Genomic DNA, 23,206 nt, shown 5'->3' on the forward strand with positions numbered 1-23,206 from the left:
ATAGAAAGCTCCAAAGATAGCATTTACGTAAAGAAGTTATATAAATTACTAGTTTTATTTAGCAAGGATGCTTTAAATTGATCAGAAATTATAAAAAAAAAAAAAAAAGATATTTATAATGTTACAAAATATTTCTATTTCAGATAAATGCTGTTCAAAATAAATGCTGTGCAAAAAATTCTACTCAGCTGTTTTCAACATGATAATAATAAATGTTTTTGAAACAAATCAGAATATCAGAATGGTTTCTGAAGGATCATGTGACTGAAGTAATGATGCTGAAAATTCAGCTTTGAAATCACAGGAATAAATTATATTTTAAAATGTGTTCAAATAGAAAACAGTTATTTCAATTAGTCAATTTTTTACCATTTTTGCTGTACTTTAGATCAAATAAATGCAAGCTTGGTGAGCAGAAGAGACTTCTTTAAAAAAAAAAATTCTAGTTCAAAAACATCTGACTGGTAGTGTGCACTAAAAATGTTTTTTTAAAAACAAGAAATATTATTAGCAGGGCAAGTACAAAACCCAGATCACATATTTTTGTGGAGTTCAAAAATATTGTTGCTTCTGTCTGGTATTAAAATACACTGTTCAGATGAAGACACAACTGTATTGCATCCTACATACCTGTATTAAAGGATTAGTTCACTTCCAGAACAAAAACTGACAGATAATGTACTCAGCCCTTGTCATCCAAGATGTTTACGCCTTTCTTTCTTCAGTCGTAAAGATATTGCTTTTGAGGAAAACATTTCAGGATTTTTCTCCATATAGTGGACTTCAATGGTGCCCTGAGTTTGAACTTCCAGAATTCAGTTTAAATGCAGCTTCAAAGGGCTCTAAATGATCCCAGCTGAGGAAGTAGGGTCTTATCTAGCGAAAAGATTGGATATTTTCTAAAAAAAAAAAAAGAAAAAAAAAATAAATTACAATTTATATAGTTTTTAACCTCAAACACTCCTCTTGTCTAGCCAGTTAGGGTATGTCGACAAACTCAAATCTCATTGGCGTTCGACGTTCTTTGCATATTCACTTCTGCAGCGATGTGGGACAAATTTGAAGTTGGAGGAGAAAAGGAGAGTTTTTCGACATACCCTAACTGTATTGAACCGGAATACACAGTTCACCCAGATCTAGACAAGATGATAAGACCCTACTTCCTCGTCTGGGATCGTTCAGAGCCCTTTGAAGCCGCATTTAAACCGCATTTTGAAAGTTCAAACTCAGGGGCACCATAGAAGTCCATTATATGGAGAGAAATCGAAATGTTTTCCTCAAAGAACAATTTCTTTACGACTGAAGAAAGAAAGACGGGAACATCTTGGATGATAAGAGGGTGAGTACATAATCTGTACATTTTTGTTCTGGGAATGAACTACTAATGATGTCCACTGAATGCAGTTAACTAATTGAAAGTTTTCACCATAAAATATTGGGCTTCCCTATATGACAGTCCATGAGCTACTGTGTAATTGGCGTCTCGGATGTCTTGGATGGCTCCTCGGCTCTCTCTCTGGTGAAATAGCTGCTGTGCTGGAACTTGATGACTTCGTTTCCCCAACTGGTCCAATCGCACTGAAGACTTCGGGCAAACAACTCCAGACACTTGGGCTTGGGGCTAATGTAGGGCTTTAACACAGCTGTAGCACAACAGAGAAAGAATCAGCACCAAATCTATAAATCTTGTCAATACCCTTTTTGTAACACAATTGACCACATGCACAGATTACTTCCTTGTTTTAGACAAGCCAGCTCTGTCATTTCTGGTCAACAGTACTGAGCCGTAATAGCAGTGTACTTTGCTCATTTTCTACATAATCAATTCACAATCAAAGAAAAGTTTGTTTGTCTAAGAGGGCCAAACGACAAACATGAGTTGAACAAAATTACGCGAGTAAATCTGCTAAATATGAGCGAGTCATTGCTATGATTGACAGTAATAACCGAACAAAACATCTGACAAGCTGATGTCAAAAATCGAGCTGCAGTAGTAACAAGCTTGTGATTGTTAAATATAGGCTATTTATATGGATTCATATTGAGTGCATTATGTCATTCTTATAGCATTAATATTTTCCATTTAATTTGTAGTGACCTATAAGTGTTTAAATAATTCACCCTTATAAGCTGTTTGTGTCTGAGCTTATTTTATTTTATTGACTTTCTGCACTTGCTATACTATATACTTCAGTGTGGTAAAAGTGCTAACATTTGTTAACCAACTATTTTATAATAAATCGAAAAGCAAGACTTGAAAAAACTAGGGAGTTGAAATGGCAGCTGCAGCCAATGATTGATCCTCTGCTGCCATCTTCTGGTTATATGTGTCATTTCAAGTCAATTTCCTCTTAAAAAGTCATTGTTTTCCATAAAAATATTTCTTTTCCATGTCGTCTTTATGAATGAAGAGTGAATCTTTGAAGTGCATTTTATTGCACAGCTGTAAATTTAAAAATTAATGAAGGCTTTAAAATATTGCAAGATTTTAAAAATGTGTTCATGACTATGAAGGCAAGTTACTCATTATCAAGAATACGATTAAGATGTCCTTGAAGAGAAGCATCGCTAACATTATGATAGTGTTTAGCTGTCAGCATTTCAATGTCTAACTATGCAGGTACACTCCTGGGATTAGCAGGCTCCGCATTTTAATGATATGTTGTAAAATAATATGAAACTGAGTGTTCATGCCGTTATCATTATTTACGACGTTGCAATTATTATTTTTCTCAGTTTCTGATAAGAGCGAGACAGTAGAGGAGTCTCAAGAGTGTCCATCTATATGTGACCCTGGACCACAAAACCAGCCATAAGGTTACATTTTTACAAAACTGAGATGTATACATCATATGAAAGCTCAATAAATAAGCTTTCTATTGATGTATGGTTTTGTTAGGATAGGACAATATTTGGTCGAGATACTTCTATTTGAAAATCAGGAATCTGAGGGTGCAAAAAAATCTAAATACTGAGAAAATCACCTTTAAAGTTGTCCAAATTAAGTTCTTAACAATGCATATTACTAATCAAAAATTACATTTTGATATATTTACAGTAGAAATTTTACAAAAAATCTTCATGGAACATGATCTTTACTTAATTTCCTAATGATTTTTGGCATAAAAGAAAAATCAAAAATTTGGACCCATGCAATGTATTTTTGGCTATTGCTACAAATATACCCCAGCGACTTAAGACACATACAAAATGAGCTTATCATTGTCATTATGCGCAAGATCTAAAGAACGCTCCGTGCATATGATCAATTAAGTGTCTAAGATATTATATTTAGTGTGCACTAAAATAAAAGTAGCTGCTTTGACTGCAGAATCACAGATCTAATAACAGTGACATGTTTTAAGTGTGTGCACCTGATAATGAAGGCTTATGGGAGTGCAGGACTGACGGGACGCTGATTAGGAGCCGCTGCTCTGGAAGACCCTCCGCTGTTGAAGACCTGCAACATACAATGAGTTTTAGATCATAAAGAGATTGAAGAAAGAAAATGTTAACGGGACACAAACACACATTACCTGACTGACTGATCAGTGGCAGATCGGTACCTGCCCAGCACCAGCACTTCGTAAGGTTTCTTGTGTGGCGAATCCAGAGGAAACACAAACTCTCCTGATCGGGTCACCTGGAGATTCAGACAGACTTGGAGACTTTTACTTTCAATGATAACATGTTACATTAGTTCAATAATCCTTTTCAGTTTTATTTTTACTTCATGAAGCCCATTAGTTACACTATTAAAAATGATAAAAATGTATTTTCATCTTTAATCTAATCCTCTGCTGGTCTTTTCTGTAAGCTTGTTTCTGCTTGTTTAAACTTCTGCTAAAAAAAACTTTTCAAAATTCTCTCTTTGTGAGTTTTTATCTCACAATTGAGACGTTTTTCTTTAGAATTGTGAGATATAAACTTATAATTGCGAGATAAAAAGTCAGACTTCTAAGGTAATTACCTTATTTTTATTTACTATTCTGTGGTAGAAACAAGCTTCCATAGTCTTCTGCCATTTCAGACCAAAAAAAATTGGGTTTTACATTTTTTACTTCATTGGAATGGTGTGAAAATTGGTGACTTTCGTGATACTTGCCATAATAAAAAAGAATGTGAACATAAGGCTAAATGATCTTTAGTAAACAGTCACACTTGTGAGCTTCACTGTCAAAAATGCCCATTATAGGAAATAAATGGCATTACAGAGCAATCTACAAATCAGCCATGACGTTGTAGTCTAAAAAACCTAATTAAATAAAACATTTGTCATTCCATGCATTGCATTTTAAACACATTTGCTCCATTTTTTTACCCAAACATTGCATTTACTGAAAATAAACTAAAATATGTTTGTATTATTTTTAATTTTTTGTATAAAAACAAATGGTGCATCAGAGGTAAATATTGTCTAGTGCCATGAAATTCCCTCAAAACTAAATTTTAAAGAATAAATATTATTGAAACAAAACATGCTACATTCATTTAATTTGAAAATATGTTTTTTTAATTTATGTTACTTTTTTTTTTATTTGCATTCAGTTGCAGAAACAAGCCTCTGTAATCTTTGGCTATTTTAGACCAAAACCAAATTAGGTTTTGAATATTTTACTATATCAGAATGGTATGAAATTTGGTAAAAATATATAAAAGTATAAATTGCTATATTTGCAGACATAATTAGAAAATGTAAAAAAATATGAGTGCAATTTTTGAGGGTACAATCTACAGACCAAATGTGACCCTGGACCACAAAACCAGTCATAAAGGGAAATCAATTTCAGAAAATCTCATAAACTTTCTGAAATTGAGATTGATACATCATCTGAAAGCTGAATAAAACATTCTATTGATGTATGGTTTGTTAGGATTAGACTATATTTGGCCGAGATACAACTATTTGAAAATTTTGAATCAAAATACTGAGAAAACCGCCTTTAAAGTTGTTCAAATGAAGTTCTTAGCAATGCATATTACTAATCAAAAATTAAGATATATTTACGCCAGGAAATTTACAAAATGTCTTCATGGCACATGATCTTTACTTAATAACCTAATGATTTTAGAAAAATCAATCATTTCGACCCATACAATGAATTTTTGGCTATTGCTACAAATATACCTGTTCGACTTATGAGTTATGACTGCTTTGTTATTTAGTCTGATTTAGGCTGAATACCAAAGGGTTAATGCTGTCTTTTCCTCCTAATCAGCATTCATTTATTTATTTTTTATAAAAATAAATGGTGCATCATTTAGAGGTAAATACATTCAAGTGCCATTAAAGCCCCTCAAAACACAACATTTAAAAAAATAAATATTATTTAAACAAAAGATGCTACATTCATTTCATTTGAAAATATAGATTTTTAATTATTTATCTTCGTTCAGTTTCAGAAACAAGCCTCTATAATCTTTGGCTATTTAAGACAAAAAAAGAAAAGAAAAGAAAGACTTTGCATATTTTACTATATCGGAATGGTATGAAATTTGGTGATTTTTTAAGTGGCTATATGTGTGGACCTGATTATAAAATATTAAAAATATGACCTAACAGCGCAATTTTTGAGGGTACAATCTACAGAAGCAGTCACAAAGGTCAATTTACTGAAATTGAGATTTATACATCATCTGAAAGCTGACAATATAGACAATAATTTGCTGAGATACAACTATTTGAAAATCTAGAATTAAAATACTGAGAAAATCACCTTTAAAGTTGTCCAAATGAAGTTCTTAGCAATGCATATTACTATTCAAAAATTAAGTTTTGACATTTATGGTAGGACATTTACAAAATATCTTCATGGAACAATAACTTAATATCCTAATGATTTATGCCATTTTTGGCTGTCTTTTCCTCCTAATCAGCATTTTATTTTTTTTTAAATAAATGGTGCATCACTTAGAGGTAAATATTGTCTAGTGCCATTAAAGCCTCTCAAAACACATTTTTTTAAAGAATAAATATTATTGAAATAAAACATGCTAAATTCATTTCATTTGAAAATATGTTTTTTTATTTTTTATTTATTTTATTGTTACCTTTTTATTTATTTTCATTCAGTTTAAGAAACAAGCCTCTATAATCTTTGGCTATTTAAGACAAACAAACAAAAAAAGGTTTTGAATATTTTACTATATCGGTATGGTATGAAATTTGATGATTTTTTAAAAAATACAAAAGGTATAAATGGCTATATGTGTGGACCTGATTATAAAATATTAAAAATATGACCTAACAGCGCAATTTTTGAGGGTACAATCTACAGAACAAATGACGCTAGACCACAAAACCAGTCACAAAGGTCAATTTACTGAAATTGAGATTTATATATCATCTGAAAGCTGACAATATAGACAATATTTTGCTGAGATACAACTATTTGAAAATCTAGAATCAAAATACTGAGAAAATCACCTTTAAAGTGGTCCAAATGAAGTTCTTAGCAATGCATATTACTATTCAAAAATGATTTTTGATATATTTATGGTAGGAAATTTACAAAATATCTTCATGGAACAATAACTTAATATCCTAATGATTTATGGCATTTTTGGCTGTCTTTTCCTCCTAATCAGCATTTTATTTATTTTTTATTTTTTAAAATAAATGGTGCATCACTTAGAGGTAAATATTGTCTAGTGCCATTAAAGACCCTCAAAACACATTTTTTTAAAGAATAAATATTATTGAAATAAAACATGCTAAATTAATTTCATTTGAAAATATGTTTTTTTTTTTTTTTTTTTTTTTTTTATTGTTACCTTTTTATTTATTTTCATTCAGTTTAAGAAACAAGCCTCTATAATCTTTGGCTATTTAAGACAAACAAACAAAAAAAGGTTTTGAATATTTTACTATATCGGTATGGTATGAAATTTGATGATTTTTTTAAAAATACAAAAGGTATAAATGGCTATATGTGTGGACCTGATTATAAAATATTAAAAATATGACCTAACAGCGTAATTTTTGAGGGTACAATCTACAGAACAAATGACGCTAGACCACAAAACCAGTCACAAAGGTCAATTTACTGAAATTGAGATTTATATATCATCTGAAAGCTGACAATATAGACAATATTTTGCTGAGATACAACTATTTGAAAATCTAGAATCAAAATACTGAGAAAATCACCTTTAAAGTGGTCCAAATGAAGTTCTTAGCAATGCATATTACTATTCAAAAATGATTTTTGATATATTTATGGTAGGAAATTTACAAAATATCTTCATGGAACAATAACTTAATATCCTAATGATTTATGGCATTTTTGGCTGTCTTTTCCTCCTAATCAGCATTTTATTTATTTTTTATTTTTTAAAATAAATGGTGCATCACTTAGAGGTAAATATTGTCTAGTGCCATTAAAGACCCTCAAAACACATTTTTTTTAATAATAAATATTAATGAAATAAAACATGCTACATTCATTTCATTTGAAAACATGTTTTTTTATTTTTTTATTTATTTTATTGTTACCTTATTATTATTTTCATTCAGTTTCAGAAACAAGCCTCTATAATCTTTGGCTATTTAAGACAAAAAAAAAAAAAGGTTTTGAATATTTTACTATATCGGTATGATATGAAATTTGGTGATATTTTTTAAATATAAAAGGTATAAATGTGTTCCCCTGATTATTAAATATTAAAAATATGACCTAACAGCGCAATTTTTGAGGGTACAATCTACAGAACAAATGACGCTGGACCACAAAACCAGTCACAAAGGTCAATTTACTGAAATTGAGATTTATACATCATCTGAAAGCTGACAATATAGACAATATTTTGCTGAGATACAACTATTTGAAAATCTAGAATCAAAATACTGAGAAAATCACCTTTAAAGTCGTCCAAATGAAGTTCTAATACTATTCAAAAATTAAGTTTTGATATATTTATAGTTAGAAATGTACAAAATATCTGCATGGCACATGATTTTTACTTAATATCCTAATGATTTTTGGCATAAAAGAAAAATCAACAATTTTGACCCATACCATGTATTTTTGGCTATTGCTCCAAATATACCTGTTCAACTTGTGACATATTAGGGTTGTTATTTATTCTGTTTAGGCTGAATACCAAAGAGTTATTGCTGTCTCTTCCTCCTAATCAGGATTTTATTTTTCCTCTTTTTGTGAAGCTATGGTTGTGTCTACCTTCACCCAGAGCCATTCTGCCAGCACTTCAACCTCCCAATACGGGTACAGCTCTTCTTTGACAAAACGCAGGTGCTTTGCCCGATTAGTTACCCACGTAACCAGCAAACACTCTGGAGCAGCCAGTGCCGGCACAGGAAGCTGCTTGAGCTGAGAGGATGGCAGAGAGCTGTATCTGTCAATCACAGCAGGATATCAACGTCAGTCCACAGCAGTGTCTATTACAGGCTTAGAATTAATCATTTCATAGTCATAGAACAGGTACGGAATACACTTATACCTGTTGCTTCTTTTGACAGATTTGTTTTCCCATGGTGGATCAAGGACTATAAGATCATATTTGTCTCCATCTGTAGGCAAAAAATAGCAATACAACACTAATGGATCAACATAATGAGGAAGAACAAAATGTTGCAAAATAGCATATAAAATAAAATACCTACAATATCCAAAATAAAAGTGATAATAGTAGATAATAATATTAAAAAGATGGACAAAATCATATTTGAAACCATTTGAATCTGTTTCAAATTGACATGAAATTCCAAGAGGAATTCAGTTTGAATTCATTTGTATTTTGTTGATCAAGATTGTATGAAGAATGTAAGTGTTTAAAACATAAAAAAAGTTTTAAAATATAAAAATTTTATCAGTTTTAGTAAAGATACATTATTACTGTATATATGCAATATAATATATCTGTAGGGTCACAACATTATGCAAAATTGGCAACATTTAAAGTAACATAAGAAAAAAAGGGGTTAGTTTACAATAAGGTCCTGTTACTTACTGTTAGTTAATGCATTAACTAACTATTACCTAATAATGAGCAATGCATTTGTAAATATTTATTTTGGTTAATACAAATACAACTGTGTTAAAATTAAACATATAATTGAAAATTCAAAACCAAAAATATAAAAAAATCATATTTTGATTAAAAATATTCAAATACATATTCAAATTTGTATTAAAATAATTGTAAAAAGAAAATTAAAATGATCAAATATTCATAAATATTATGAAATTTTACAAAATCCCATTATGCCATTCAAAAGTGTTAATGTTTATATATATATATATATATATATATATATATATATATATATATATATATATATATATATTGAATCACATTTTTAATGTTTTAATATTTTTAATTAAAATATATATTTTTTAATTTTACATTTACAACAGCTGTATATTTATTAACTAAAAATAAATATTAACAAATGTGAAATATTACTACAGTTTAAAATAATGCTTTTCTGTCTTAATATATTTTACAAAATATAATTTATTCCTGGGATGCAAAGCTGAGTTTTTATTAGCCATGAATAATGCTGAATGAGCTAATTTATTACTTTTATTATCAATGTTGGAAACATTGATAACATGTTGTGCTGCATAATATTTTTTTAGAACCTGTGATACTTTTTCAGGATTCTTTAATGAATAAAAGGTTAAAAAGAACAGCATTTATTCACAATAGAAATCTATTCTAACAATATAAGTCTTTACTATCACTTTCTATCAATTTAACATATCCTTGGTGAATAAAAGTCTCTCAAAAATAGAAAGACTGACAACACACTTTTAAATGGTAGTGTATTTGCAACAAAATATTTCTATTTTAAATAAATGCTGTTCTTTTTAACTTTTTATTTATTAAAGAATCCTGAGAAAAAAGTATTACAGATTCCAACAAAATATCAAGCAGCACAACTGTTTTCAACTGTGATAATAAATCAGCATTTTAGAATGATTTCAGAAGGATCATGTGACACTGAAGTAATGACGCTGAAAAATTCAGCTTTGCATCACAAGAATAAATTATACTTTACAAAATATTCACATAGAAAACAGTTATTTTACATTGAAATAATATTTCACAATATTACAGCTTTTACTGTATTTTCAATCAGCATAAGAAACTTTTTTAAACAACATTAAAAACTTTAAAATTTTAATAAAATTTCTGTAATTGAACTCACTGTTGATTAATGGATGCATTCGTGTGATGTCAGACAACAGGAAGCGGCTGCGGGGCGGCAAAAGATACTTTTCCTTCATCAACATGACCTCATAAGCACAGTCAGATGGGTTTTCAGTGATGCATGAGAACAAGTCCAGCGATGGGTCCAGACCATCTCTGTTCAGCGTCTGCACTGGTGCCTCCGCAGACTCATCTGTTAAGGGGAGCAGTTTCGCCATGTCACATAACGCAGCTAGCCGACACTCATGTGATAGCACAGATGTAGAAGATGGTGCGGTCAAATCGTCAATCAAGTATCCACACTGACGTCCAGCTTCCAGAAGAGCCCGAGAACCCTCAAGAACCACCGACCTGATCTGTGAAAAGATCAAAATAAGCCATGGAGGGAAAAAAGAACATTTGCATGCTAAAATGGCAAGTAAAAAACAAATCCTGAATTTGTTTCATAATTTGGAATCACTCTGTTTTCAGTATGCATCGAGTACATGAAACTATCAATACTGTCAGTATTTAGTTAGTCAGTCATGGTTCCAGATCATGAATACATAGGGCTGGGCGATATGGCTGAAAACTATATCACGATATCAGTGTTTCATATCGGTCGATATCGATAATTATTGATATTTTTATGACCCATTTAAAATAAGGACCAGGGCCCGTATTCATAAAGAATCTTATTGCAAAGAGTTGCTCCTAGTGACAAAATTCTAAGAGAATTCTTAGAAAAGTGGGCGTTTTCCCTTAAAATTAAAGAAAAGATCCTAGTAAAGAAAAAAGTAATTCAGAAAGAATCTTAACCCTTAAAAGAGGTCTTAAGGTCCAAATTGTTAGGAGTAGGGAAGAGGACTTTTAAGAGGCTTAAGAGTTTCTTTAGCAGTGGATAACACTGACAAAACATGAGGAGGGCAATGCAATATTTGCACACAATGCATGACAGTGATTTCACTGATGCTACACATGAGATTGTGCAGAGATAATGTTTGTGACTTATTTTGTTAGAGACATACTAACATCTCTGACATAGTGTAGAAATGGAAGAAATCACTACATTTATTACATGAACTTATTTGGCAACTGGAAACAATGCAACTATGCAGCAGTAATAATTTGGGTATGTTCACAACCTTCTATAAGCAAAGAGATCACACAAACAATTACAGCACTTTCACAACCTTAATGTGCTGCTGTTCATTACCTATCAAATACATTAAATACAACATTAACAGCGTGGTAAACAAAAATATATATAAACATATAAAATATATAAACTTATATAATATGTGTGTTGCGGTAAAACAGGAAAAATGATGCCTATAATTTCAAAGTGAAGGCTTAAACTAGACTAGGGATGTGCATATCGATCCTAAAGTATCGATATATCGATACTGATGCGAGTATCGAAAGTATCGATACTCAAATTGAAAATATCGATACTAAGGTGTGTTTTATTTACCAGTGATTTTGTTTATTTAACAAAAAGCCAGGAGTACAATGTGCATTGAATTGGATGCATAACCTATGTTAGAGAATAACTGTTCACGATATAACACTTTTCCTACTCATCTGAACGCACGCAAATGATGCAAGACAGAACCAATCAATCACAGAGAGCATTCACTCCCTTTAGACAGTGCATTCAAACAGGGCTGTACGTATTTCCTATCATAAGAAATCATTGATGCTTTTGGGAACGACAGCCCTGAACAATGCTTATCAGAGGACAGAAAATAAAAACCTGTTTGAGCTATTTCTCAATAAACAAACTGAAATTGAAGCTTACATAATTTGCATTTCACAAGCGCAATTACATTTCTTTAAATTAACACTTAAAGTTCATTGATCATGTTTTGTAGTAATATTAATATAAATTATACACTGGCAGAATAAAAATGTTGTATTTTATGTGTGCAACAGCCTGTCACTGGCAGCCCCTTATGAAACCAAGTATTGTAGTTACCACTAAAGTAAACATATTTTAACCACGTGTAGAAAATAAAATTTAATTAGTTGCATATTATATGTTAAAATGCATTTCAAATATAAAGTGTAAAAGGTTATAAAAAAGGGCATAATTACATATTTTACTCTTATTAATTTAATAAATGTAATAATTTAAAAATTACGTTTAGAAGTATCGTATCGGTATCGATATCGATGATACTGGCCATAAAAATATCGGTATCGTATCGAAAACAAAATAAGCAGTATCGCCCATCCCTAAACTATACCCTACACTTAAAAGTACTCTTTTATTTCCTTCTTGGACAACCAACCAATCACAGTCGTTTAAAATGCTGTGTCATCGCTAGCAACGGGGTCAACCCCGCCTCCACACAAAGATAAAAGTTTTTGTCTTTTCTTTGCTCAGAGTTGCTCTTAGATTGATCCTGAATCACTCTTAAGCTAAAACTCCTACGTAGGAGTTTTTAAGCTAAAATAAAAGCTTTCTGAGAGGATTCTTAGAATCTTTATGAATACGGGCCCAGGAGAAAAATATATTATAGCATTTTTATTTTAAACTTAACCTGCCTCTGATCATAATCCCCTCAGTTATTAAGACAGAAATGTCAACAACCATGGAAAACTCAGATAATTAAAATGTAAACATAAGTCTAAAGTCACAATATACACTTAATTATCTCTTAATCCTCAATTCAAACCCCATTCATTGTCGATGAAGTGAATGGTAAAGCTAATGTATAGCCCAGAAGTACGGCTTGACCACAGGTATTTTTTTCTGCACAGATTGCTGGTTGCCAGTAGCCAACATTACTTCTTTCCCGGTACTTTAGCCTATACTTTGTGTAATAACAAAAATATTTATTTAAGTGAAAAAATAAGTCCAAAACTTTCAACATTTTGAACAATAGGGCCTTACAATCTTTTTTCTTTTTTTCAGAAATTCTTGTTTTAATTTTTCTGATAATCAAATGAAAGCAAAATCACAGATTTAAAAAAAATAAAAATAAACGGAGCTTTACTGTAAAAATTAATACATAGAAGAAAAATTATATTCAGTTAAAAAAATTTAAATAATTTTTATCATATATATTATTTTATGTAAATTATTTAAATGTGAACATATAAACACCTACATTATACTGTACAGTATTAGAAGACTAATATTGTTCTGTTACATGTTAAACCGTACTTTTATTTTGACAGGTTGCCGTGAAGTTTCAGTGTGTAATACAGTATGAATGATGCTAGTTTCACTAAAATTGACAAAAAGTGACGCTCATATCAGCTGTGGACATGTATTTATTGGAGTTTGTCTGTTCATGTGAGATGCAAAGGCCAAAAATTAGCGGGAGCGTCACGTGTGCAGTATGCGTGTAGCGAAAATAAAACGCGTCTCCTCCATTCATACATATAGAGGCAAACGGAACATGCAGGATTCTTATTGAAACGGTCTTTTTGCATTTCAGTTTTCACAGACACTCGTCCATATCACGATCTGAATTAATTTACAGACCAACTTTTGATCTATTTGTCCAAAAATCGACGAATTCCGCGGCATTCCGCCCTATAGTAAAGTCTGTTTTTATGAATGGAGTCCGCGATCCCGTCTGTGAGGAGACATTGTAAACGCGCGATCATGTAGAGACAGAAATCGAATGCCGTCGTGTAAATAAAATTAATAAAATAAGGCTATTTAGTTTGTTTAATACAACAACATGGAGCCGTTCTGTAGGAAAGAGAACCTTAATTTCTATTGTGATCTGGCGCTATGAACTGAACGTTAAAGGGGGGCTGGGCGGGCCGACGAAGAATAAAAAATATCGAACGTTTTATCGAACACATTTTTTATTGATATCGATCTCTTGTCTATCGCGATACATCGTTATCGTGTTATCGCCCAGTCCTATGAATACAGTTGTTAATTAAAGCTGCAAACAGCGATGAAAGGGCCCTCGCACCCGGGTTCACCACCTCTTTAGGAAAACAGCGAACAGTGGGCAGTATGCTTTTAATACAGTAAATATAGGAGAAATATGTCAAAGTCATTTATATGTGCCAAACTTCCTGCTGCCAGCTGGTGTCGCAATGCATATAACTGATTATTGGCATGTAGATGTGTTCAGGCCAGCACTTTCATTAAACATTTGTAGTTTGGTGCAGATTGAAGATGGTAGACAGTAGTCAACATTCGCAGTGGATCAAAAAAGTTAATCAAAAGATGATTCATGATTTATCCTATTGTCAAAAGGTGGCACTATGATTATAAGTGAAAATTGGCCGTTAGATATCTTCAGGCATGGACTCTTACCAAACATGTGAAGTTTGTTGCAGATCGGACATTGCTTGTTTAAGTTAGTACTCAGTTATAACAACTTATAATCTTGTCACGCCGCCACGGACACGCCCTTCAACGAAAATTCAAGATCTTCGCAATTTAACATCGCTAAGGCCCTTACATTAGACTGACCAAATATACTGTTGATATCATTAAATCTCTAGGAGGAGTTTGTTACAGTGTAAAACATTTCACTTCCTGTCACCAGCAGGTGGCGCTATGACTTTGACTGAATATGGATATTTAGTCTTCAGGTCAGGAGTGTTATCACACATGTGATAATTGTATACCTTTGAGTTATAACAACTTCCTGTTTCATTGCAAACATTGAAATTTCTCCTGCCACCGCGGACACGCCATCTGACGAAAACTCTAGATCTTTGCAATTTAACGTCACATGGGCCTTTAGATTAGACTCACCAAATTTTGAGTTGATCTGAATAAATCTCTAGGAGGAGGAAAATAGCACAAAATTTTATTAGAAAATACAAAATAACCGACTTCCTGTTTGGTTTTGGATTTTGCTCCAAGAGACTTTTTTGTAGGTATTGGTGTGTTATATTTGTGAATTGGCTTCCAGGCGTGTACATGAAGCGTAGCTCAAAGCCCACCTTGCTGAATGTGTAAAGGTGGTGCTATCGAGCCATTTTGCTACACCCACTTCTGAAACCCATATCAGACGTAAAGTTTTGCAAGTTCTGATGTGTGTGCAAAGATTCATAATTTTTCAAGCATGTTTAGGCCTTCAAAAATGTGATTCATTTTGGAAAATAATAATATAAGGAGCAATTCCAATAATTAACTGATTGTGAGGTTGAAGGAAATTTAAGTCATGCTGCTAAATAATCAGACCCACGGGAAGCATAGAAATTAAAAAGAGAAGTGGACCGAGAACCGAGCCTTGTGGAACACCTCAAATGAAATCAGTTTTTGATGTGCGTTTTTTTTAATGCTTAACAAACTGCAGCCTATCCCTAAGATAGAATTTGCCAAAATATGCAGTACAACAGAATACAATGTGTGCAAAAGCATATCCCACTGAGCAATACTTTCCAATATTTTCATTTACTTGAATCATTATTTTATCAGACATTTCTGACTATTTTTTTTATGTATACCATTCAAAATAACTAATAATGAACAATAGATTTGTTAATACTTATTTTTAGTTAGTAAAAATACAGAAATTAAAAATATAATTTAAATAAAAAATATAAAATATTTTTTATTAATATTATTTGAGTTAAAACACAACTGTTAAACTATAATTCAAATTAAAAATATAAAATTAAAATATTTTTATCAATATTATTTGTATTAAAATATTAAACAATTATTTAAAATAATAAAAAAGTCATTCAGTATTTAGAAGTACATTAACCATTCAATCCACGCTATTGTTTACATCCTAATATCGCCAATATGACCACGCAAACAGTAATGTAAGTGCAAACGCTCTATTACGATGAAAAATTTTACACGTTACTTTCAGTTCTGTTGATGTAAGAAATGAATAAAGCATACAACCAGCCAATATAGTCACCTTCTCATGATAAATATGGGCATCTAACTCTCCAGTGTTAAGATCACGCTGCTTTCTCTTTCGTTTCTGCAAATAAAAACAATAACGTTAACAGTAAAGAGTCACGCAGCGACATCCAACCTACAGCAAGACTTTAGGAAGTAACTCAATATTGTAATGCATTACTTTTAAAAGTAACTTTCCCCAACACTGATTATAAATTTATTTAAGTCACTTTGATCGACTGTTTACCATAAATCTATCAAAATTAATTTTTTTTATTAGTAATATGCATTGCTAAGAATTTCATTTGCACAACTATAAAGGCAGTTTTCTCAGTATTTTGATATTTTTGCACCCTCAGATTCCAGATTTTCAAATTGTTGTAACTCAACCAAATATTGTCCAATCCTAACAAACTATACATGGATTATTTATTTATTTCGATGATTTTAGATATTTTTAGACAATGCGTAAACCTCAATTTCCAAAACTTGACCCTTATGACCAGTGTTGGGGAAAGTTACTTTTAAAAGTAATGCATTACAACATTGAGTTACTCCCTAAAAAAGTAGCTAATTACGTTAGTTACTTTTTATGGAAAGTAATGGCTGCGTTACCTTTGCGTTACTTTTTTAAATCTGGGCAGGGCTTGCTTGTTTGTTTTTAACATAAAAGGTCTATTTTTGGCAAATGTAAAAGCCTTTTCACACCAAAAGCCTCAGGCTTAGAGAAAAGTAAATTCACTTCGGTACAGTAAACCTCAGAAGAAAAAATGTCAACTCTTCAGCAATAACATCACCTTCCGTTACTTGTAACGCGTTATAATAATGTGTCTGTGGCATAAATATGTTTTTCTGTTGCCTACCTTTCGTGTTTGTAGATCAGTCTTTGCATGTTCAGCACTGCTGTGGTTTGCAGTGTTCAAGATATCTCTGTGTTGTTGAATCTGAACGTGGGGTTTCAGTATATTAAAATATTCCCTCTTGAAACAGCATTTAAAGTATGTTGGCTTTTCAAGCCCATCTCTGTGAGAAACACAGCGCTGCAAACCCTCATCAATGTGAGCGCAGGAGTCCAGCAGCCAGCCATAGGAGTCAGCACACACTACAGACATTTACTAAACAATCATATACAGACTTATCCTTTAAAAGGAACTTTCCTCTGATCTCATGTGTGCTGCTGCTGCTGCTTCTTCTAGTAATGTTAGATTGCAGGTTGCAAGCCAGCTTTCGGTGCATTACCGCCACCGACTGGACTATCGTGGAGAATCAATGTCAGATATGATTATATGTGACCCTGGACCACAAAACTTAACCAGTTATAAAAAGTGTTGGGGGTACCGCATTACAAGTAACGCAAGTTACTTATTACTTTTTCCAAGTAACTTGTAGAGTAACGCGTTACTTTTTAATTGACAAGAAAATATCTGTTACTTTTTCAAATAAGTAATGCCAGTTACTCTTTCTTCCCATTTGATTAAAAGCTCTCCTGTCCCCTTGTTGAGAGAAATTGTGAATGTTACTAGAATAAATGTGAACATGCATTAATTAATCTCACTCACTAAAAAAACAGATACAGTATTCCTTTGTATGAATAAAAACAGTGAAATTCAACGCAAACCTGCAATAATTAAATATGTTAATTAACCTTCGACGGTCCAGCTTCGATGGAATTCATCCACATTAATAAACAAAAATGACTCAAGATAATCTAACATTTGTTTTCTTTTTTTATTGCTGAAGAGTCGACATTTTTTCTTCTGCGGTCTACTGTACAGACGTCAATTTACTTTTCTCTATAAGCCTGAGGCTTTTGGTGTGAAAAGGCTTTTACATTAGCCAAAAATAGAACTTTTTATATTAAAAACAAACAAGCAAGCCCTGCCCAGATTTAAAAAGTAATGCAAAACTAACTGAACACATTACTTTCCATTAAAAGGTACTATAAGTAACACAATTAATTCGTTTTTTAAGGAGTAACTCAATATTGTAATGCATTACTTTATAAGTAACTTTCCCCAACACTGGTCATAAGGATCAATTTTTGGAAATTGAGGTTTACACATCATCTAAAAGCTAACAATTATATAATCCATTGATGTATAGTTTGTTAGAATGGGACAATATCTGGTCGAGATACAACTGTTTGAAAATCTGGAATCTGAGGCTGCAAAAATATCAAAACACTGAGAAAACTGCCTTTATAGTTGTCCAAATGAAATTCTTAGCAATGCATATTACTAATCCAAAATTACGTGTTGATATATTTATGGTAGAAAATATTCTCATAGAACATGATTTACTTAATATCCTAATGTTTTTTGGCATAAAAGACTAATCAATAATTTTGACCAATACAATGTATTTTTGGCTATTTCTACAAATATACTCATGCTACTTAAGACTGTTTTTGTGGTCCAGAGTTGCATATAATAAAACATATTCTACTTATATTCATAATAATTGGTTAAAAGTCAGAAGTGTGTCTTTTTCCACAAATTTTGCATGTAGGCCCTATGCAAATTGTATAATACCCAAGGTACACATTTTTAGTACACTGCAAAAAATGCTTTGCTTACTTAGATATTTTTTTCTTGTTTCCAGCCAAAATATATATATATAAAAAAAATCTTAAATCAAGAAGGATTTTCTAGAAGTTAAAATTATTGTCTTGTTTTCAGAAAAAACAAGTCAAAATTAAATGTGTTTTTCCTTGAAACAAGCATAAAGTTTGAAATAAGATTTTTTTGCTTACCTCACTGGCAGATTTTTTGCTTGTTCTAAGCAAAAACACACTTAATATTGGCTTGTTTTTTTTTTCTACAAAAAAAAAAAGAAGAAGAAAATCCTCCTTTAAAGTAGTTTCCTTCTGGAGCATCAGTGAGTGTTTGAACCTTCTGTAATAGTTGCATATGAGTCCCTCAGTTGTCCTCAGTGTGAAAAGATGGATCTCAAAATCATACAGTCATTGTTGGAAAGAGTTCAAATACACAAAAATGCCTCAAAACCAAAGAATTTGTGGGACCTGAAGGATTTTTCTAAAGAACAGCAGACAGTTTAGCTGTTCAGGACAAACAAGAGACTCATGAACAACTATCACTAAACAAAACACAGCTGTGGATCATTCAGGAAACAACACAGTATTAAGAATCAAGGGTATGAAAACTTTTGAACGGGGTCAATTTTATAAATTGTTTTCTCTTGTGGATTATTTGTAAACATCTTTTATGTGGAATATCTTATTCAGGTCAGTAGTAAATAAAAAATAGCATGCATTGGTCAGTACACTTTTCACTTTCACACAAACATTCTCTCTCTAAGTCAACTCAGGGCACATTTTCAAAACACAGAGATAACACAGACTTTCTCACAGTCTCGGGACAATGTTGTGAAACAGTAAGGTGCTGGTCAGTTGAAGAACAGAATGACCAGACAATGCAAGATTTCATTTCTCTATTGAGACCAGATCAGACTTAGATCTTTCACAGAGAATGGGGAGATATAAAAAAGGAACAAAACTTGTAAGGACTCATCTATGGGAAAAGTTAGGTGGGACCGAAACTATAATAAACAAGCTGGAGAGAGCTGATATTTTGAATAGAAACACTGAATATTCCTCAGAGATATGGTCCCAGCTTGCCATCGATTTATTCAACGATGACACACCAAAAAACCGTCACTGGATTTGGCAGAAATGGAGGAGAAACCGAGAAGGCATACAGGAAAAAGTACGTCTGGCTGCAGAAAGTGTGGGATGGGGATCCCATCAACATGGGACAGAAGAAATAGAGCCAGGAGCTCAAGGTACAAGAATTAAATCACAATACTAAAAGACATTAAACGTGTTTACAGAGGGCTTAGTAGTTATTGATTAAAAAAATAAAATTTATGTATAAATGAATAGTTTTATAATGTTTTTTATATAAAAAGATTGTTATTAATAATACCACACACACACACACACACACACACACACACACACACACACACACACATATATAATTTGTTATATATGTGTATATATATGTATGTGTATATATATATTATTCATTTTTTGATCGTTTTATATCTAAAATAATTATTTATTCAGTTGTATATACTAAAAATAATATTGCAAATAATTCATTATTATATTATTATTTTCATATATTTCCTATATAATTATATATAATTTTTTTTCATACATAATACATTTTTACATTTTGCTTATAAAATATTTAGATATAATAAAATCATATATGCTATATTTATTTTTTCTTCTATTATTATATATATATAAGAAGTGTTTGAAATCTTATTTATAAAATAAATTGTTATTAATACTACTAGTAGTTTTTTTTATAAAATTATATGTATTACAATTTTATTATCACACACAAATATGTATATATAATTTATCATATGTATGTATATATATTATTATTATTATTATTATTAATTTTTGTAAATCTATATCTAAAACAATTATTTATTAAGTTTTATATAATAAAAATATTATTGCAAATAATTAATTGTATATAATACACTTTAACATTTAATATATTCATATAATAAAATAAATATGCATTTCCTATTCTGTAATTATATATAAACATATTTGTAAAAATATTTGTATTATTAGTACTACTACTACTATATTTTATAAAATATAAAACATATATAATTATGTGTGAATTTATGCATGATAAAATAATATTTCAGTTTGATCATTTTACATCTAAACTAATTATTTATTTAGTTACAAGAAATAATATTACAGATACATTTTTACTATTATTAATTGTTAATTTTATATATTTCCAATAAATAATTATATATAATACATATAAATATTTATATGTATTCATAAAATAAATTAATTTCATAAAATAATTTCATAATTTGCTCATTTATATATAATAAAATTATATATATTTCTTCTTCTATAATTATATATAAAAATCTTTTTGTAAAACATATTTTACAACTACCGCTACTACTAATATTACGACTACTACTACTTTATTTTATAAAAATTTATATAATACACTTTTTTATAGTTATATCATTTACATTTTTTATTGTTATATTTTTTATATATTTCCTATGTAATGGTATATAATAAATGCTTACATTTTGATGTAAATATATGCTCATTTGTAATATATAAAATATTTATAATATAATACAATTTTCTTCTTCCATAATTATATATATCTTTTTTTTGTAAATCATTTTATAAAATATTTTTTTATTACTACTACTACTACTAAGAAAATAATTGATTTTTTATTTAATTATTTAATTTAATTTAATGTTTATTTATTTTTTACATTTTTTAAATTTTTAACGTACTCCATTCCAGTAGGGGGCGGAGTTCGTCCTGTCAGTTTGTTTGCCAGCCGCCATTAAACATTACAGAAGAACTAATGATGCTGCAGAAAGACGGAATTTGGGGTGATAGTCCTGGCGCGAAATCTTTAAATTGACACGCTTCTTAAAATCAACACGTTACACTCGAATATTAGACTAAATATTAGACCTTTAGACAACAGACAACAAATCTAAACCCGAAGATGAACATGTCAGAGACGAAGCGGTGAGTTTCGATTTTGTTTTTTATCATTATGTGTCAGAGGTCGCTGGTTTGGCAGTAAAGTGTGTCGAGACGAAAATGTCTGAGGCCGGAGAGGATCGAAACCGGGGGAAAAAGCCTCCGAAATCGGTGAGTGTGTGCGACTGCAGACCCGAGAACAGCGGAGCATCAACGCGGACCATAGACATCCTGGACATGGACTACAGCGGCTTCCTGCGGGCTCTGAGACAGGTAACACCTTACCCTGTTTACCAGAGTAATAGAACATCTCTGTGGTAAACCTTGGTAACAGTTCAATACAGCTGTGTCATGCCTTTATTTTCATTTTAGGAGTTTTCAATGTCGACAAACGAGACTTTTGTTATTAGCACGACGGACAGAGGAGAGATTGATGAAGAACATTACAGTAAGACTCAAAAACCTTCCCTATAGAAAATATATCTATATATCTATATCTATATCATCTATCTATCTATCTATCTATCTATCTATCTATCTATCTATCTATCTATCTATCTACATATATATCTATCTATCTATATCTATATATATATACAGTGTTTCCCCTAGGTTTCCAGTGTTGGGGGGGGGGGGGGGGCGGTAGCCGCCAACGTTACTTTTTTTCCCCGGTACTTTACCCTACTTTGTGAAATAACGAAAACATTATTATAGACTTATTCAGTGGAAAAATAAGTCCAAAACTCTCTATTTTAACATTTTGAACAATAGGGCTCTACCAACTTTTGCTTTTTTTTTTTTTTTTAAATTCTTGTGTGTATTATTTTTTCTCATAATCAAATTAAAAGTATAAACATTTATTTATTTTTAATCAAATGAAAAATAAACCCTTTTAATTTTTGGCAAACAAACAGAGGTTTACTGTTAAAATCAATAAATAATAATAATTTAACATTTAAATAATAATTGTAGTATTTTTTTCTACAATTAAGTGGTTAATCTTGTTATATTTATTTTTTTATCATATATATTGTTTTATGTCAATTATTTAAATAGGAATATATAAACACCTACATTATACTGTACAAAAGTAATACAAGACTAATGTTCTGTTACATGTTACATGGTACTTTTATTTTGACAGGTTGCCTTGAAGTTTCTGTGTGTACAGCATGATATGATGCTAGTTTTCTCAAATGAAACGGTAAAAGTGACACTCACAGCAGCTTTGGATTGAGTTTATCTGTTCATGTGAGATGCAAATGCCCAAAATTAGCGGGAGCGTCACGCGTACTTCACTGTGCGTGTAGTAAAAAAAAAACGCGTCTCCACCATTCAAACATACTGAGGCAAACGGAGCATGCAGGATTCATATTGAAACGGTCATTTTGCATTTCAGTTTTCACAGACACTAGTCCATATCGCGATTTGAATGAAGTGACAGACCAACTTTTGATTTATTAATCCAAAAATCGACAAATTTACGTGGCATTTCTCGCTATAGTAGATTCGGTTTTTATGAATGGAGTCCGCGATCCAGTCTGTGTTTTCGCGGAGGACACATTGTAAACACGCGATCATGTAAAGACAGAAATGACATGACTTCATGTAAATAAGATAAATAACATAAGGCAATTTAGTTTGTTTAATAAAAGACCAGTGTATAGACCTGTTCT

At 31.2% G+C, this 23,206-nt stretch overlaps 2 protein-coding genes across 2 annotated transcripts in view; one reads left to right on the plus strand and one right to left on the minus strand.

Annotated features, from left to right (window-relative positions):
- Positions 1-1,270: 1,270 nt before the first annotated feature.
- On the minus strand, positions 1,271-17,155 carry mettl4 (methyltransferase 4, N6-adenosine). Its single transcript, XM_073837293.1, has 8 exons — positions 16,864-17,155; positions 16,017-16,082; positions 10,175-10,532; positions 8,461-8,530; positions 8,181-8,355; positions 3,537-3,643; positions 3,375-3,460; positions 1,271-1,643 (listed from the first exon to the last, which is right to left on the minus strand). The coding sequence occupies exons 1-8, from the start codon at positions 17,110-17,112 to the stop codon at positions 1,465-1,467; spliced, it is 1,290 nt and encodes a 429-aa protein (XP_073693394.1). The 5' UTR covers positions 17,113-17,155; the 3' UTR covers positions 1,271-1,464.
- A 4,266-nt stretch (positions 17,156-21,421) lies between these two features.
- LOC141330809 (structural maintenance of chromosomes flexible hinge domain-containing protein 1-like) overlaps positions 21,422-23,206 on the plus strand; it is a 28,598-nt gene continuing 26,813 nt past the window's right edge. Inside the window, exons 1-2 of the mRNA XM_073835570.1 lie at positions 21,422-21,803; positions 21,903-21,978. Of these exons, the coding sequence (XP_073691671.1) occupies positions 21,651-21,803; positions 21,903-21,978 (229 nt within the window). The 5' untranslated portion in view covers positions 21,422-21,650. The remainder of the gene's footprint in view (positions 21,804-21,902; positions 21,979-23,206) is intronic.

Source organism: Garra rufa, chromosome 3, assembly GCF_049309525.1.
Source record: "Garra rufa chromosome 3, GarRuf1.0, whole genome shotgun sequence".
NCBI classification, from domain to species: domain Eukaryota; kingdom Metazoa; phylum Chordata; class Actinopteri; order Cypriniformes; family Cyprinidae; genus Garra; species Garra rufa.

Coding starts and splice junctions, on each gene's coding strand:
- mettl4 (XM_073837293.1), bottom strand. CDS start 17,112: ATGTCTGTAGTGTGTGCTGACTCCTATGGCTGGCTGCTGGACTCCTGC. Junction 8,356..8,460: donor TCTGTCAAAAGAAGCAACAG/GTATAAGTGTAT, acceptor TGTGATTGACAG/ATACAGCTCTCTGCCATCCT. Junction 3,644..8,180: donor CAGAATGGCTCTGGGTGAAG/GTAGACACAACC, acceptor CTGAATCTCCAG/GTGACCCGATCAGGAGAGTT.